We start from the raw sequence: 18,780 nt of genomic DNA, 5'->3' as shown, positions 1-18,780 counted from the left end.
TGCTCTCAGCTTTCCTGCAGAGCACAGCAGAGTTAGAGCCGCACTAGATCTGTTGTTGTGACGTGTCCCTTTGAACCAGTAAACCTCTCCATAAATAAACCCTCCAGTTTCCTGCACTTCATGAAGTTTGCTGAGGGTTTTTTTTATACAGCTGTGATCATTCACATTTCTCTTTCCCTTTCTCACTGTCTGTCTCTTTCTCTTCCCATCTCCCTGTATTAGCTCTGCGTCTCTGTTTAATATCAATATTAAAATCCTTCATTATCCCCAGTATCAGTGCTACACAAGGCCTGCTCAGCCATGCCCTGCCATACATGAAGATAGTTCCACTTCTGTTGATCTCCATAATAAAAGACCACTAAAACATGAATAACTGGCTGTGACACACTGTTGCACTCTCTTCCGTTCTTTATTTTTTCTCATATCACACCACAAGTCTTTCATGGGTTTGGGTTTGGAGTGCTTGTGTTAATATTGTTTATAAAGAAGCAAAGCTAAATCAAGGACTGTTGAAGGAGAAAAACCACCTAAATTAGCATAAAGTCCTGCTCCATGGGACCAGGATCTTGTTAGGTGAATGATTTTGCCTGCAGTAAGGACACGACGAGGGCGGCCCTTTTACACACCAGTGTTAATTGTTTCCGCTACGTGGCAAATATTTAAGAGCTAACTCTTCTTCAGTCTGATAGGGCCTGATGTTTTTATTTGTACTTTATCAAGCTTCTTAAATGACACCAGTGAGACCCGCTGGACATAACACAGGCATAAAAGCCTACTTGATGTACAGTGTGTTTACTTGCTAAATATCTTATGAAGCATCCAGTAAGCTCTACTTCATGTGACATTGAACTTCATAACACTTGTATCCTGTAGTTAAGCCTCTTGCTGCAAGTTCAGAACTATTAGAAGTGTTTGATTGATTTTTAATATTGATTCGTAAGCCACGTCTCGGCCAAGGTGACAGATAACATCTTTCGACTGCAAGATCATTTCCAACTCAAGTAGAGTGGCTGAAATCACCAATTCGGCCCCGCACTGTTGTCCTCTCTCCTCTCTCCTCTCAGAAGACCCTGTTTTAATGAGGATGAGAGTATAAAGCATTCTCTATGAACACCCTTTTCTTCTTCTCATTATCTCTTTCTCCTTCAAGGCCGGGAACCCCACTGTGGTCTCCTCTGAGCTGTCGGCTGGGTTGAATTCATTATTTACGCAATTAGAAATGGGGTAACATGAGGTGCACAGTGCCACTATGTGTCTGCATGTTGGAGGAATATTATACGGCAGAGTTTCGGATTGACTCTCTGGCTTTGTGCTCACGTCTCTCTGCAGTCACGCCTGCGTCATCCGAGGGCAAGTGGTCACATCCGACGGAACTCCGCTGGTGGGAGTGAACATCAGCTTCATCAACAACCCTGCCTACGGCTACACCATCACCAGGCAGGATGGCAGGTAGGATATTCTTTGTAAATATCTATCCCTGGTGTGCCGTTAGCATCTTATCGAGGTGACCTAGATCAGCTCATTTTGTTTTAAAGCGATCTGTTGTAATGTTGGAAATGATCCTGTATATCATATTAATGGAAACAGACATAAAGAAAGTTTATCTGCTTGGGAATCCTCCCGATATTATATGTGTGTACACAAGCCTGAGTGCAAGTAAAAGATGATTTTTAGAGATTACGAGCAGGGGCTAAGATCACCATTCTGTTTTATATTTTCAAAAATGCCTTTGACACAAGGTGGAGGAATCATTGTGTTATTGGTTTATCCGTCCAACTCACCGCGTGTCCACCCATCTGTCATCCGTCCATTCACGAGCGTGTCCGTGCATCCATCCAAGATCCTTAAGAACGAGATGAATAGATTGTGCAATTGATCTAGACAGGGTCAAGGTCAGGACAAGGTCAAATGCCTAAGCTAGTTTTTCTTTAATAGCCTCCATCTTGAAGAATATGAGGTATATTTTAAGATAACCTTTATTTTAAGGCGTACAAAATTAGTAACACGAATGCTGATAACGTCAAGTTTTACTTATTCAAAGTTTTCCTCTCAGCTTTTACATTTCCACCAATAAACCCATGAACAACTAGCAAGTTCTCATTACACTTTTAATGTATTTAAAGCATTAACATATATTAGCCATTATATTTTGGATTGACGACGTTCTTGCCTTAATACTCATAGCTTAATTAATTGGATTTCTCTATGCTTGCTTTTCCCTTCAATCTTTTTAATACACAAATAAAAACCCATCTTTTCCGCTTGCTTTTCCACCCACCCAGTAACTCATTTGCATCTTGTCTTCTTGTGCTTTCTACATTTTAGTTTGCTGTCTCATAGTTATATAATCCTGCATCTTTCCTCTTTTTTTTAAATTGTATTACTGTTTCTTTTATTTATTTGCCTTTATTTAAATTTCAGTGGAATTGTTTTATAAGATAACTTTGATGTATCTATACCGCTTCCTTAGGACCCAAGAAAGGAGCTTTATAAACAAAATGATATTATTCATTATTATTATTGTATATACTTATATATATATATATATATATATATATATATATATATATATATATATATATATATATATATATATATATATACATATATATATATATACTTTAAATTCGGTTTGTTTGTATAGCACTTTTAACAATTCATATTGTCTCAAAGCAGCTTTACAGAAGTATAGAAACAGAAAAATATATAAACAAACAAACAAATAAATAAATAAATAAATAATTAAAGTTTAAAATTAAGTTAATATATATCGCTAACATCTATTGCTAATGAGCAAGCCGGAGGCGATGATGGCAAGTAAAAAAACTCCCTGACAGGATATGAGGAAGAAACCTTGAGAGGAACCAGACTAAGAAGGGAACCTCATCCTCATTTGGGTGACACTGGACAGTAAATAATGTAAATGTAAATAATGTAATTTCTACAACATTTTTTCAACCGAGAGCTCCTGAGGAACTAACTCTGTTGGCCATGGACCCGATACTAATTCTTTCCTGCCAAAGTCTTCAAATGATTGTTGATATATTAATTTTATATACTCTATTATTTGGCAAAGACACATTTCCTGACATTTCAGCAGCTTAAGTAAACTATGGCTTTAAGGTGAGGTTGGTTCTGTAAAAATAAAAATGACTACTTCTATCCAAACTGATCATAGCATGGAGGCATCTGTAGCGACCTGCTAATCTCCTCTAATCTCCTCTCACACTAGCATTCTGGTGTTCTAGCCAAGACACGGTACAGAAATGTATTACAGGGACAGGGTGTTGGAGGGAACATAGAGGGGTGAATTTTTCAAATCAGCAACACTCAAGTTGCTTTCATCAAAATCAAATGTTAGCTCAGGTTGTATTCTGTCTGTTTGTATATGAGATGTTTTATTTATTGTGATATACAGTATACACAGAGAGTCAAAAGGCCACCGTGACTTTTTGAAATTTTAGAGTAATGTATGATGCGCAGCATCTCCAAACACAACTCAAAGCTGTGGAAAAGATATTTGGAGAGGAGGAAGATAGCAACGGATCAAAGGGTTAAAGAGAGGCTCCACAAAACCTGCTGAATCTCCTGCAGGAGACTCAGTGGTGCATCTCTGAGGAATGTCTGTTTAGAAAGGTTATAGCACCTGCTTAGCCATAAAAGGTATAATCAGTGATGTTAATGAAAGCTAGCTGTTGAGAAACTTTAAATTCAAACAGTACAGCCTCTCCCTTCAGTGTTCCTCCAAAGTTATGCCCTGGAGTGATGGATGTGGATGGTCTAGAATGACTCCACTCCTGTGCTAGAGGTGAAGCTTTCTAAATTGCTGTTATTGACAGAAAAGTGGACACGCCTCTTTGTCCTGATTGGTTGGATGTTGGAGGTCCACACAATTATAGAACCAGTTTGTAGAAAGGTTTTGCCCCGGAGTGGAATCAAATATTACAAGCAAAAAAGTGAACAGAAATCACTGATTGCACCTTTAAATTTGTGCTGCTGACAAAGAAAGTGATGAATTTTGCATTGTACAGTAGCCCATTCAAATTTAATTTTTCAATTAGACACACAGACACATCCGCACACACAAATCTCATGAACCCTTTCCACCCGACACAACGAAATACACCTTTTAATCTGAGCATCTTTTCCTGGTTCTGTTTTTCCTGTTTCATTCAGCACCGCTCTACTCTGATCTATTTGTTTATTATCTATCATTCTGTCATTTCCTCAGCTGAAATGCCATCCTCCTGCTACCACTCAAAACCTCTACATCCTCTAGTTACCGACTTCAGCTGATCATTTTCTTCCAGCTACGGTTATTGCATCCCCCTATCCCACACATTTACTCTCTTCCCTCCTCTACTCAGTCTTACTCTTTCTCTGCCTCTTTCCCACTCTCTCTCTCTCTCTCTCTCTCTCTCTCTCTCTCTCTCTCTCTCTCTCTCTCTCTCTCTCTCTCTTTCTCTCTCTCTCTCTCTCTCTCTCTATACGCTTTCTCGTATAAATACTGCCTCTCTCCCACTGCTCTGTAGTCAAGCCTAGCGAAACATGCTCAGCACGGCGTGAAATCACAAATGCACCTGTTCAGCCACTTAGAAATGGAGGAAGGCTGCCTTCACTCATTTTTATGATGTGTTCTTCATTCTTTAAGCCCTTCTTCTTTCCACCAGTCTCCTTCCTCTAAACCTCTACTGAAACAGTTTCTCCGACTCAACCAAGACTTACACTGACCACAGAGATTCCTTCATTATGAGTAAGCTCTCATATGACAGTGGTGAGGGGTGTGACACAAAAAAAAAAGGCAAATAAGCTTACATTCAGCCTTGGAAAATCAATCTCATTCATATTTCTGGTGTAACACCAATCTGCTTTAGCCTGAAATAATAGATCTTGCTCACTGCCGGAAATTACGCCTGTGGTTAGCTGCATTACTTGAGCATGGTCTTGTGTGTCAGATTGAAATATTTAAATCTAAAACATCTATAGTATCTTATCTAGCTGATCTGAAACTTAGTATAAAAGAAACTTAGACATGTAGCCAGCTAAAAGCATTAAAGCAGTACAAAAGCAGCTAATTATCTAGCCGTCTTGTTAACTAGTTAGGTTACCTTTTTTATTTTTATTTGTTTGTTTGTTTGTTTGTTTATTTTTGATTATTATCCAGGCTATTGTTAGTCTGTCACACTACTAGAACAGAAGGTAAACATTACCTGCATAACCTACATCTCTCGCTAGCTCAGAACTGTATCTTAGATGGACTTCTTATGCTTACAGAGAGCTTGTAGTCATTGTATGGCAGAAAAACCTGACAGCAATAGAATTTTTGATTTTTTTTTTTTTACATTAGTTACTTATGTGCTGACTACAGCTGAAAGAAAAGCTTGCGTTAGCAAATATACAGAATAGCAAAAGTTAGGCTACTGTTTAATATATGTATATACATATACACGGGTAACAATGAGTTTTATTCTAAAGAGGCATGAACTGAACACATGATGTTGATTTAAAATAAAACTCATTGTTACCCGTGTATGTGTATATACATATATTAAACAGTAGCCTAACTTTTGCTATTCTGTATATTTGCTAACGAACTTTATTCATGGAATGTCATGTGCACCTTTAGGCAGCTATTCATTCACACACAGAAAACACTCAGACAGTACATCTACCAATAAAGTCCTCAAAAAATAGAGTATTTCAGCCAGTATGAATTGATCATGCTTGCAGTATGAGCTCAGTGGCTTTGCTTCTCTGAAGTATGACATCAATTAGCACGTAGCTAATATGACCCATATTATTTGCAACCGATCTTGGTATCATATAATAAAACCTCACAAACCAAAAGCTAACACAGATCATGAAAGTAGATTTGTGTGTAATTTTTCCAGAGATGCTCTCGACTATACACCGTTGATGCTGTCAGGGGTGGATGATGATGTGGATCACCATCTTTATTCAAACTGCATTATAGAATCCATGTGTTGAACCCAGACGTACGGTATAAATAGTGTTTAATTGCGATCAGTGCCTCATGTGTAGCTTTAGGCATGTTCTGCAGGGTGTTATAAAGATTTCTGAACATACACATGGAGTCATGTTTATTCCCTGAAGGGGACATGAAAGCAATCAGTCAGTCATTGCATCAACGAGCAGACTGCGGGCAGTGTAGCCGGACCAAGCCGGACCGATTATTCATGTTAGTGGTCTAATCCAGTTAACCCCTTTGGGTTCACTCGCTTCCCCGATGAAATCCTAAACAGAGAGAGTGATGCTGTGGAGAATTATAGTGTGTGTCACTTCTTCAGCCTGAGGTGCTTCTTGTGATTAATAACAGGCCTCATTGATCGGCACTGCAGCCTGTAGGTGTGCGATTTATGTGCATGCGTCCGGCTGGGCTTTGTGTGTGTGACCGGCTGTGACTGCAGATCGCCACAGGCTTAGGGGCAGCATGAAAGCACGCATGTTACTACAGTATTCTGTCACACACACTCACACACACAGGGTCCCATTTTAGCAAGGGCACCATGGCAAGGGCAGAGTAGACCTTTGTTTACAGACTCAGCCAATGAACACTATGTATCAGAAGACAGTCTGCAGGGATATGTCGGTGAATTAATGCCCAGGCAGCGTGAGGGTTTGGCTGCACATTCACTCTCTAAATTGGAGGCCTGGAGATTCACGACCACACAGTCCCAGCGTCCTCCCCAGGGTTTCCACATCACCTTCTACTAATGGCTTATTAAGAGCAGTAGTTGTGCAATGCTGGTGTACAGTAGATGCTCTGGAAATATGTGTGAATGTGTTTGCTGTTTTTGGTTATTTATTAGGAAAATTAGTGCATTTATTTTTTTATTTGAGTCTATTTTATGAGTCATATTGTATCATACACAAATTTAAATTTATGGCATTCGGCAGTCACCTTTACAAAAGTGACATAGAGTAAAGAGCTTTTAGAATCTTTATCAATAAATACATCAATAAGTGATATTGTAATTCATACAATATCCACTCACTGGCCTCGTTTCCTCTTCCCCCAGAATGTGTGCTTTTTAAAAATCTTTAAAAATTCTACTTCACAATAAAGTGGACGGATGAATTTTCTCTGATCACCAATATTAATTTGTTTTTTGTGCTCAAAAGTAACATTAAAGATGTCCTTTTTTAATTTTTTCTTTAATCTTCTCTACTACACCTTCATGGTCTTGTTGTGAAGTGCAGAACATCTGACCTGCGGAGAGAACATGTTTGGGGATTCTCTCTTATAGATTTTGTTCGTACTAGCAGACCTGATGCGGACCTGGGAAAGTATTTCACCAGAATAAACTGCATACTTAAAATCTAAGTATGTATATAATTAAAAAAAAATTAGAAGAGCCAATAAACATAGGGGAAAACATCCGTTTATTTATTTTATTTTTTTATGTTTCTCTAGCAGATTTCCTGTTTCAGCTCAACCAGTTTTATGTGTTCGTGTGAATCATTTCACTTCAAGCAGCTGATCAGATCATAGACATTTTACAGTGTTAGAGGCACAAGCTTCGGAAGGGCGTTTTTTTACAGACTTTCTTTGTTTTGTTTTGTTTTTTTTGGACCTGATTAGTGAACAGATGACATAACATGATTGACAATATTTATGTAAAGACAGTTATACAGAAAAAAACATTTGTTTATTCTTTGCATCAAATTTCAATGTTCAGAATTTGTGGCATTAGTCAAAATCTGTCGTCTGAAGCATCACAACAAAACGAGAAACGGTCGTATTCATAAACTACTATTCAGAGTTTAGGCATTAAAAGGTGATTATCACTATTTAATCAAGGAAAGTAATGTGCCTAGATTTTTACATATTTTGCATTGTTTAATTTTATGTCTTGTATTACAGAAGAATCGCTATCATTGACTTTCCGATACCGCTCCCCAGATCTGAGTCTGGAGGGTGATATTGCTGAAGATTAGAATGATGTCTGAGTATCTCTGTAATCATTTTTTTAGGGAGCTTGAAATAAAACCTAAAAAACTCAATGCAGATGCTTCATTGCTCTGTGGCTTTGCTGCACAGTGAGGCTACAATTATATGGTGTAGCAGTGGCAGGGCTGTGCCCGTTTAATTTCCCATAAAAAATAAAAAAAAAGATAGTTTTCAGCACCACCCTTTTAAATGGTTATATTAATTTAGATTTAAAAAGCTCAATCTTTCAAAGAGCCAGAAGCTTATTGTTTTTACAGCATACTGTGAAGCCAGTAGATTAAAAAACAAGCTCTCTGAATAGCTGGAGCCTCGTTCTTTTCAGCAATAATTAATGCATAATTAATTACAATCACAATTAAATCCCCTTAGGGTGCCTAGGATAGAGTTCGAATATGTTGTTTATAAAAAGCCTAGTGTTGACACGTTCAAAAAAATGAATTGCGCTATTGTAATGCGATTGCATGCTGAATCATTGCATTAGCATGTAATGTAACATTTTGTATGTTTAATTAATGGGGTGAGTATTGAATTTGTAATGTTCTTAATCACACTGCATCTATTGCGCTGGTGTTTTGTTGAAAACGGTGCACGTACTGAGCAGATTGTATCGTGAAAAGAAGCATGTTAAAATCCACAAGTGGTAAAACCATTACAGATCCCTACATGCACTAAAACAAGAAATGATTGGTGTGACAGAGTGAGTGAACATTGTCTTTTTGTTCTTCTGGTGTGATGGAAGCGATCCAGGCTCTCAGTGGAATGTTAGAGTGACAGTTGCACTAAAGCACAGTAATCTTCTGACTCTGTTGCAGTTTTGACCTGCTCTCCAGCGGGGGCGTGGCCGTAGCACTGCGCTTCGAGCGTGCGCCGTTCATCATGCAAGAGCACACGCTGTGGTTGCCATGGTCTCGCTTCTTTGTCATGGACACAGTGGTCATGCGGCACGAAGTGAACGACATCCCCAGCTGTGACCTCAGCAGCTTCACACGCCCCAGTCCCATAGTTCTGCCCGCTCCTCTCACCGCCTTCGCCTCGGCCTGTCAGGACAGAGGCATCGTCGTACCTGAGATCCAGGTGAGTGACAATCTATGAAGAGCCCAAAAAACTCTTATTTACCAAAACTGAGCTGAGATGAAACCTAGAAGCTATTGTTAACTAGTTCAAGCATCACCTTTCCCATCACATAAAGATTCACCAGCTCAACCAGTGTACACCTCTGTAGTGAGATGTGACTCTAGCCGCAATAACTCCAGCCCATTTTATATCCATTTCATATTCACAAAGTAGGTTTGATTACCGATGCCATGCATTGCTGGTGCTGTGAATAAATATAGACCTGCAGTGTCAATATTCTGATTAAATTAACTGGAAATTTGAGTAAAGCAGAAAGATTTATTCAGATCTTCTACACACTTGTTAAAAAATGCAATTAAATTCAAATCAAAATCTGATCTTAAAAATGAACCTACCAGCGTGTCTGCCTCCAACTTCTGCTTAAAATCCATCATAAAATGACTACACAGTTCTATCTGAGGTCCTCTTCCAAAAGCTGATTCCTTCTCCTTTTGCACTGAGGTGTCGGTAATTCTTACAACCAATTACTACACAGTAAGCTGGCAAATAAATAAATAAATAAATAAAAATCAGAGCGTATGTCTTGTCAGATGAAATCGTTTAAAGATGTTTTTAAAAAGTGATAAAACCCCCACATCTGCTTGCCTATGAATTTCTAGCAGGTTTATCTTCCTATAAATTCCTTATGGCATCATCAGACATTGAAAAATGATGACATTATTGGATTGTGAATGTATTTATAGAAAACTACAATTCGCTCTAATGGCATACGTGAATTTAATACCAGTTTTATAACATCTGGAGCGTTCATGATGGAGCATTTCTCTAGGATTCCGCTCCTTCTTTCTACTCGTTTTTCTTTTTCCTGTTAGTCAAGACAGGAAGTCACACAACTCACGGCAGTTCAGCGTTTTAGGAGACGCTCTCAAAGGCTCTATATTCTTCAAAAACATATCAGGCAACCCATGGGTTCAGCAGAAACTGTAGGCATCCTGGGCCTGGGATTCACACAGGGTAGAATATAAATAAAACCACCTTGTGGCACCTATAAATGATTAATTTATACCAGAAACTAATGCCTTACATTATTTTATTGTTATTATTGATATTATTGTTATTATTATTATTTCACAACCAGGAAGCGGCTTCTTTGCTTTCATTTGCATTTTTCTGTATTTTCTATTCTGCTTTGAATTTAATGTTCGTTTTTTTATTAAATTGTGAGTGAATTCCCCGCTACTGAAGTATCTAGAAGCATATTTGTGTGACACTCTGGGAGATTTTGTCATGTTCTTCCACATACAGTCGTGAGGCTTACAGGTTTTCTTGACATGTTTCTCTTACACTTATCTCACCAGCAGAAGAAAAGTTTAGCATTCTATTCCAGTTGCACTGATTCCCTCAAATCAGCAGCGATTTGTCGATTTAATTGCATTTCATCTAATATGCAATAAATAAATTATAAAGATAATAAGTATTTTTATAAAAACTTTAGAAAGCCCCCTTTTTTCATAGTCTACATCAGGATTGTCAAGCTGGCTCCTTATATACAGAATATGATCTTTGCAGAAAGTCCAGACAGGTTTAAAGTGTAAATAAATCATTTCTACGGGCCTCGTGGGGGGTGCAGTAGAAAAACTCTGACCCTAAGATCAAGAGGTCACAAGTTCAGATCCCGGTGATGGTGTATCCATCCGTGTCAAGAGGCACATGATGCAATATACTGTAGGCCTTGTGAGGGATGACATGCTCTTTCTCACCTCTATCACTCACAGCAGCTCTAGCCAATCACGGGTATCTATGAGCTCATTTATGCGGAAGACTCCGGACATCTCTTTCTCCCAAACATGTTCATCTGCTGTGTGATCAGCAGCAGCATGAGCATCAGTTTGTTTTCTGTTCTTTTGTTTTTTTAAAGATCCTTTGGTTAGCTTTGGGTGTCTCAGAGTAAATGAAAACATTTGTTCTCGAAATGTATTTAGATATACATTATATTTGTTTTTTAATGTTGTCGTACTTCAGTTGCTTCCTGTTCAGGGTCACCACAGCAAATCCACCAATTCAGTGGCTAGGTTGGTTCTTTGCCCAGGAATCGACCCTGAGCCTCAGCAGTGACCAGGCTAGACTGAGCCCCTGGACCAGTAGGGACTGTCCATGTTTTCTTAAGAAGCATTGAGCTTTTAATGCTATCCTAGACCACCAAACCTTTTTTTCTTTCTGAGACTATACTAATAGCTGCTATTTGCTTTTAAGTCATAAAGAAGAGACCTGAGTTTGCCTTACTAGAGGATGTAAAAACACACCACAGGACACCAGGATATTTGAGCTGGCTAAATCTAGTTGCTTTTTTTTTTTTTTAATGTCCAAATCATATTAGACACTGTGGACAGTGTTGCTCTTTATCTTCCACTGTTTTGCATTTAATGTTCATTAGCAACCGTATAGATTCTCACTGGGAGAGCTTTAATTAGATGAACAGTTGCTATTAGCTTTTAACAGACGGAACAAAACACATCTGGCCCTTTAGTGCTCTCTGTAAATGGATTGTATGCCCTCTATTGCACTGCGTCTGTGATTCATTCCATGCCAGCTGTAGTCACTGATAGAGCACCCTGTGCCCTCATGTACAGAGGAAGCAGATTAGATAGAGCATACATCATGCTGGAATGGAGAAGCAACTCTTGCTAGTGGCAACACTTTCATCAGGGCTTTGTAATTGGTTGGAGATGCACAGTGTCATTGACGGTACAAGATTTTTGCAGAGCAAGGATAATTAAGTTTAGCAGAAAGCAGACACTTATTGAATTTCTGTATGCAGAGTTTGCAGTCACTAGTGAAAAGCTGCATGTTTTCCCTTAAAGATAATTATTTCCTTTGTCGCAGGGCAACAAGGGCTTCGGTGCAGGTGGTTAAAGTGTTTGTGTTTGTCAACGTGACAATGAAACGATGTTTGCGGATGCAGATATGCCCATATGCTCGCTGATCCATTTCTGAATGACAATTCCTAATGTGTTGTGTGTTTTTCTGCCTATTCCTTCATGTATTCGTCTGTGAGTGTGTATCTGTGTCCATGTGTTTCCTTCTAATTATTTTGCCTCCCACTTTGCTATACAAGATTAATGGCTCTGTGCAACATGCAGTGCTGTCTGGCCTATTAATATCAGACACTGTCTTTCCCATACTCCTTCTCAGTGGCCTGGAGGCATGCACTCACTCACAGAAACACAAACACACACAGACACACACACACACACACACACTCACACACACAGATTACTGTGATATTTTACTCGTTTTTTTACACCGTCCTGCATTTTTTACAGTCTGCACTCTCTGCTGCTGTCATTATTAGGATTTACAAACGAGCACAATTTAGCCGACACCCTTCTTTTCCTTTGTCGTCCTCTTTATCTGTGCATTTGTGAAGGAGTCACTGACTGTGTTAATTGCTCTGGTCTTGTCTGAGAAGCAAAGTGCTACATGTGGTGACTTAATGAGAGCACTGCAGTGTGCGTCAAAAAGATTGTAAGGAGAAAACTAACGAACCAATCAATTCTGTGCACTAGGCCTTTGTGGGAGATCCAGCACTGCTCTTCCACTGCTTTTCCTCAATGCTGACGTCTATCTGTGATTCCTGTGATTCACACGGCTTTCATAGCAGAAATGTTTTTTATTGTGCCAATGCACGGTTTATTCACGTCTTGTTATCGGGGTCCTGTTTGCATTCCAGCTGTGAGCATCTGCTTTAGTGCCAAGTCAACTCTCAGAAGGTTGCACACATTGGACACTTTGTCCATTCTTGATCTTTTTGTTAGAGATTTGATAACATTTTGGACTGGGTTCATCAGTCATCTTCTCGTCTGCAGGCTCTTCAAGAGGACGTGCGTATTCCCGGAACTGATTTGCGCCTGGGATATCTGAGCAGCCGCACAGCGGGTTATAAGTCGGTCCTGAGGGTCACGCTGACCCACGCGGTCATCCCTTTCAGCCTGATGAAGGTGCATCTCATGGTGGCCGTGGAGGGACGACTTTTCAGGAAGTGGTTCTCAGCAGCACCCAGCCTCTCATACGATTTCATTTGGGACAAGACTGATGTCTACAGCCAGAAGGTGTACGGCTTGTCCGAGGCTTTTGGTGAGCGAATCGTCATGTGGTTGTTTAAAAGAAGAAAAAGTGATTTGGCTTCATTAAGTTTGTTTCTCAGTGTGTAAGGGTATATGACTTACAGATACTGGAGTGATGTGACGTGCACTTAAGCCTTTTTTTTTTCCTTCAACAAACTTTTCCTAATAAGTATCCTAAACTATTATTATTATTATTATTATTATTATTATTATTATTATTATTATTATTATTATTATTATTATTATTATTATTATTATCTGTATTTGTATTTGTATTATTATTTATAATAATAATAATAATAATAATAATAATATATTAATTATTTGAAATAATGTATGTCTTATAACTACAAAAAATGAAATGAAATGAAGATAGATAGATAGATAGATAGATAGATAGATAGATAGATAGATAGATAGATAGATAGATAGATAGATAGATAGATAGATAGATGGGTTCACCTAGTGTCTGGAGCAAAAAATAAATATATAAAGCCTGTAATGAATCTAGCCAGATCTATTGAATATTAATATCACAAAACTCTTTTAGCATTGGATAATTATTTAACATCTATATACATAAAGTGACCGGTTGAATTCAGTTCAGTTATTTCTGATCATTAAAAACATATTGTTATAATATCATTATGTCAGATGTCTGATCATCGTCAGTTGTAACACTGTGGAAATTTCCAAGTAAACACTCACTCTGGCGTGCTGTGATTCAACAGTGTCTGTGGGCTTCGAGTATGAGTCATGTCCAGATATGATCCTGTGGGAGAAGAGGACAGCAATCTTGCAGGGCTACGAGAGCACAGCATCCAACCTGGGGGGCTGGAGCATAGACAAACACCACGCGCTCAACATTCAGAGCGGTGAGCTTGTGCACACATCCCAGACACACAGTCTTTTTTCTTTCTTTTTAAACTAGACAGGGTTAAATGTCAACACAAACTAGAATCAGAATCAGGAGGATTGACATGGTAACCAACCGGGTCATGACTTCCTGAATTTATCGTTGATGGGGTGATGCAGGACACTTTTACTAGAATTTTACTAGGGGCTGATGCATGAAAGCCAGTGATTTAAATCAGTAGCAAAGCAAAAACAGCATGCAGACCCAACAGCCAGAGTAAAAAAGATGTGAGAAATGTCTGAAAATTGAAGGTATTCAGAAATAAAGGAGCCACCAAGGACAAAATCTTTTCATCAAATAAAGGCCAGTGACCTGTGCAATGAGGCTGTTAATTCCCAAATCACCAACAGGTCTAAGTCAATTTAAGTCAAGTGTTTTTTTTTTTTGTTGTTGTTGTTGTTTTTTACAAGCGTTCCTCTGTTCAGCTTTATTTATTGTTTATATTGTATATGCAGTTTATACAGTATATTGGACGTTGCAAAAAAAATGGGACAACAGTGTGACACAGCAGAAGAGTAGACAGAAGACATGCGTGATAAACATATTTAAGGGGTTAAAATGTAAATATATTTGATAGCTATTTGTAATAACTTTAGGCTAATCCAGTGGAATAGGACTTTTTATGGGAAATGCAAATAATTGTATTTTAGTCAGTTTGAAAGATGCAGACTGATACAATAAAAAGTCTACACACTGGTTCACATTCAATTCTGATATATAAATAAATACTTACTCGTAGACGGATAATTAATGCCACACTTCACCAGCCTCCACTTTCAGCTCCATGAACTTCACTGACATTCTGACATGAAAAGGCCATTTTGTCCACTCTGGTTCTCTTTATTGTCTTTTTTATGCCTTTTTGGTGGGAGGTCACTTTTCATCCTTCTGCCGAATTGGTTTTGAAAGACGGGAGCTACGCGAACTCGGCACTTGCAACGAGGCGCAGGCTCTCTCACAGACGTCCATACGCACTCATCACAGGAAATGAGGCGTACTTACAGGCGCGTGTGGAGCGCAGGTGGCACTTCGATCAGTCACTGATAGCAAATCCAGTCGGCGAGAGAACAAACTGCACTGAAAGAGGACTTCCTCTGATTCTGGCTCACCGTCAGATATCTCCTTCATTCAATCTTCTTCTTCTTCTACTTTGCTCCCTCTCGCTCGCTCTCAGTTTACTGTATATTTCATTTGTATGTATGGAATACACAATGCTCAGAGAGAGAGTTTGTTATTCACAAATAAGACGACTAGAATAAATTTGACTACAGCGCCACTGGTTGAAGTTCTCTGTAGAGCTGAGTTGTTGCAGATTCTGGGTTAGTGCATGTAAGATCATAAGGAAACAAGCATTTTGTTGAACATGCCATTTACATTTATATTGCAATATTTTTTATTTTTACGAATATGTAATAATAATAATTCTGCTCACAGTTTTTTATTTTCTTAACAATGATTCTTTTTAAGTATCCCACCATTTTCATCGGCCAGAGACGATGACATGAAATTATACGCAAATGTTCACCATAGCCCCTGCAGCAGATATATTGATCCACTCAGAGACATGGATTGGATTTATAATCATATTTGGCTTTTCTTCTGAGCTCTGAAAGCTAGTGTTGATTATTGGTTTTCAGCTACAATCACCAGAATGATTTTTTTATTATTATTATTTAATTTTTTAAAGGGATCTCTTCTTGCCAAACATGATAAAAAGATATGCACAACTCAGGTTAAGTGAAAAAAATATGAATCTGGGTTTGAGATCCTCATAAAGAGTAAGCAGTGATGGAGTGATGTTATAGTAAGTAGACGTTATTTTAGGTAAACCTGACAAAAGCATGTCATGAATGGACTGAGAAGACTCAGCCAATAAACGTGAGTTTCCCTTGATCTGCTTTCGTTCAGCTCTGGTAATAATATGAAATGCCTTCTCCTGGAGAAGCAGAAATCCTGTTGCTCCATGACAGGAGGATGCCTTTATAAATAAAGCTGAATTGAATTCAATTTTATTGAATCTGCAGTAAAACCCCATGGCTTCTCTTACTGCACTCTTATCTTATCACGAGGAAGAAGAGAATGTGCTCCCAAAAATACTTTAAAAAAAATTCATACCCCCATACATTTGATAACATGTTATTGTTAAATGCTTTTTGGTATCTCTTGCTTAGTTTGCATTAACTAGCTTCATCATCATCTGTCATCTCCTACAGGCATCCTGCACAAAGGCAATGGGGAGAATGTATTTATTTCCCAGCAGCCCCCAGTCATCGGGAGCATCATGGGTAACGGGCGGAGGCGCAGCATCTCCTGTCCAAGCTGTAACGGTCTGGCTGATGGGAATAAGCTTCTAGCTCCTGTAGCTTTGGCCTGTGGTTCAGACGGCAGCTTATTTGTGGGTGACTTTAACTACGTCCGTCGAATCTTCACCACTGGGAATGTCACCAGTGTTCTGGAGCTTAGGTACATCATGTCTGCTACAGTACATACTCCCACTCACTACACAGTTATTGATTATTTTTGAGACCTCTGAGATAAGCTACCTGACAGATAGCGGTTATCAGCTACGCTTAAAATCCGGAGAGCTTTACTCAGAGTTAAATGGGATGGGCTCAGGTGTGGAGAGTTTTTGAAATGGTGGAACCAGAAGATGGAGTAAAACACACCACACTATATATACATATGTGTGTGTGTGTGTGTGTGTGTGTGTGTGTGTGTGTGTGTGTGTGTGTGTGTGTGTGTGTGTGTGGGAGAGAGAGAATATAACTTATAGCTGTAATCTCTCTGGCTCTGTCCATTCTGTAAAATTAACCCCTTAAAATCCTAGCTTATTATTTAAAAAACGCCTGTTATTTATCTTAAAGCATATAACGCAGTGACTCTTATTAACTGTTTAATATCTGCAGTTAAATTAATGGCTAATTGTGGAGCAGCTTATGTAACCATGGAGTTTAAGGGGTTAAATTACTTATATATTTTTCTGCTTTTGGAATAGGTAATATGATCATTGATTTCTCATATTCATTTTCTATTTTTGATATCTTTCCTGCATGAGCTGCATACTAACACACGTCTAACACTTCTTTGCCAATCCTAACCTCCGCTAATGCTTTGGTTATCTTCCTTCTTTTTTCCTGCTGTTCTTATCAAACGATACAGAAATAAAGATTTCAGACACAGGTAAGAGATTTCTGAAAGGATCACTTCTTCTTTCAAGCATCACCCATTTCATATAAATATCTTATGTCATACAAGGCACTTGAGACTCTAAGGATTTGCCAAAAATCATGCCATATGGGCGAGATCAGTGCTGCCAGCCTGTGTGTCGAAGAAAAATTCTGACACATCTACCCACTCAGTGCATTCGGATCTCCTGCAGTGGTGAAAAGGGCAACGCGATGACAGTCCATCAGATATGCTGATGGGCATGGGCAGAAGTCAGTTTGATGCACAAATTTCCACCACTCCTTGAATTGTGGCCACACAGTAAAGCAAATATTTTCACAGCCGAGAGACATATGTCAGTGTATCTGAGCGAGCCAGATTCCTGGGACCATTACTTGAAATGTCAGGCAGGTAGATGGAGCAGCCACGTCAAGTCATAGACTTAGCACAAGCCCTGTTTAAATGCTTTAAATATTTTTCACCCTCAGGGGACAGGGCTCCCATAATGATAGTATCCACCACTTGGAGCAGAGAGGAAAAAGCTGACTGCCTTATACATAGCCTAATTTGACATTTTGGTCAGAGAAAAATTATGCACTTAACCGCTTTTAGCACCATCCAAATGTGCAGTTCATTAATGGAGTTTGGTGTCAGGAACTGTATTCCATCATGTGAAATAGCTCTAGACTTCAAATTGAATGTCTGAAGTTAAAAAACACTGCAGGATGTGCGCTTGCAAGCATTACTTCTCTTTATAGAGCACAAGTTGTCCATGAGCAGGTGTCTGGCATGACAGTGAGCAACAGTGCTCAGGTTTGACTGACAGGACGTGAGTGATGTTTGAGTCTGGGCAGAGGTAACCTGGCAAATACCAGCTGCTTGCAGTCTTCACAGAAAAGCCATCTAGCATGAAGTGCTATTGATTGATCTTCACGCTGGCAGGTCACGGCTCCTTGTAGCGAGCGTTTCGGTTCAAGGCAAAAAAGAAGAAGGCTTTACACCTTAAGTCTGTCTCCATATGAGCAGAATTGTGGAATATGTATACAACAATAGCTATAGAGTTAACTATTTTTGGTCCTGATCCTAATTTACAACAAGAATTCATGGTATTATGTTTTTCTATATCTTAATGAGTGTTCTCACATCACTCTACATTACCATTCTGGACAAATTAAATTACTCTTTAAATCTCAAATCTCCAAAAAAAAAACGAGTACAACAATGGGGTGCCCTGTTCCATTACTAGTGGAGTCGGAAGTCCCGCAGGATATCCGAAGGCTTGACACATGCCATCTCCATATGAGAAGAATTGCATATAAGTATAGCTATAGATTTAACCATGTCTTAAACCTGGTTTACAGCAACGATCCATGCCTCTTGGATGAGAAATAAAATGCTTTCTCAGTGTTCTTTAATAGTTAAAAAATTCCGACTTTCTTATGAGAATTCTCTAGAACCCATTTCGGAAAAGGGCGTCTTTTAATGTAGGGTTCTACCAAAAACCATTACCTGATCTACCAGGAGGATAG

At 38.9% G+C, this 18,780-nt stretch overlaps 1 protein-coding gene across 6 annotated transcripts in view; it reads left to right on the top strand.

The window, feature by feature from the left end:
• tenm4 (teneurin transmembrane protein 4) overlaps positions 1-18,780 on the top strand; it is a 188,938-nt gene that overhangs the window by 135,575 nt on the left and 34,583 nt on the right. For 4 of the 6 annotated variants that reach the window (XM_047820862.1, XM_047820860.1, XM_047820858.1 and 1 more), the window contains 6 exons: positions 1,330-1,449; positions 8,785-9,046; positions 12,913-13,180; positions 13,902-14,045; positions 16,300-16,549; positions 17,246-17,266. In XM_047820862.1, coding sequence (XP_047676818.1) covers positions 1,330-1,449; positions 8,785-9,046; positions 12,913-13,180; positions 13,902-14,045; positions 16,300-16,549; positions 17,246-17,266 — 1,065 coding nt within the window. The remainder of the gene's footprint in view (positions 1-1,329; positions 1,450-8,784; positions 9,047-12,912; positions 13,181-13,901; positions 14,046-16,299; positions 16,550-17,245; positions 17,267-18,780) is intronic. The other 2 variants (XM_047820861.1, XM_047820859.1) reach the window with 1 other exon arrangement.

The sequence above is a fragment of the Tachysurus fulvidraco genome, chromosome 11, assembly GCF_022655615.1.
Source record: "Tachysurus fulvidraco isolate hzauxx_2018 chromosome 11, HZAU_PFXX_2.0, whole genome shotgun sequence".
In the NCBI taxonomy this organism is placed as follows: Eukaryota; Metazoa; Chordata; class Actinopteri; order Siluriformes; family Bagridae; genus Tachysurus; species Tachysurus fulvidraco.
Note: the sequence above shows the minus strand (reverse complement) of the source record. Positions and strands in the feature narration are given on the sequence as shown.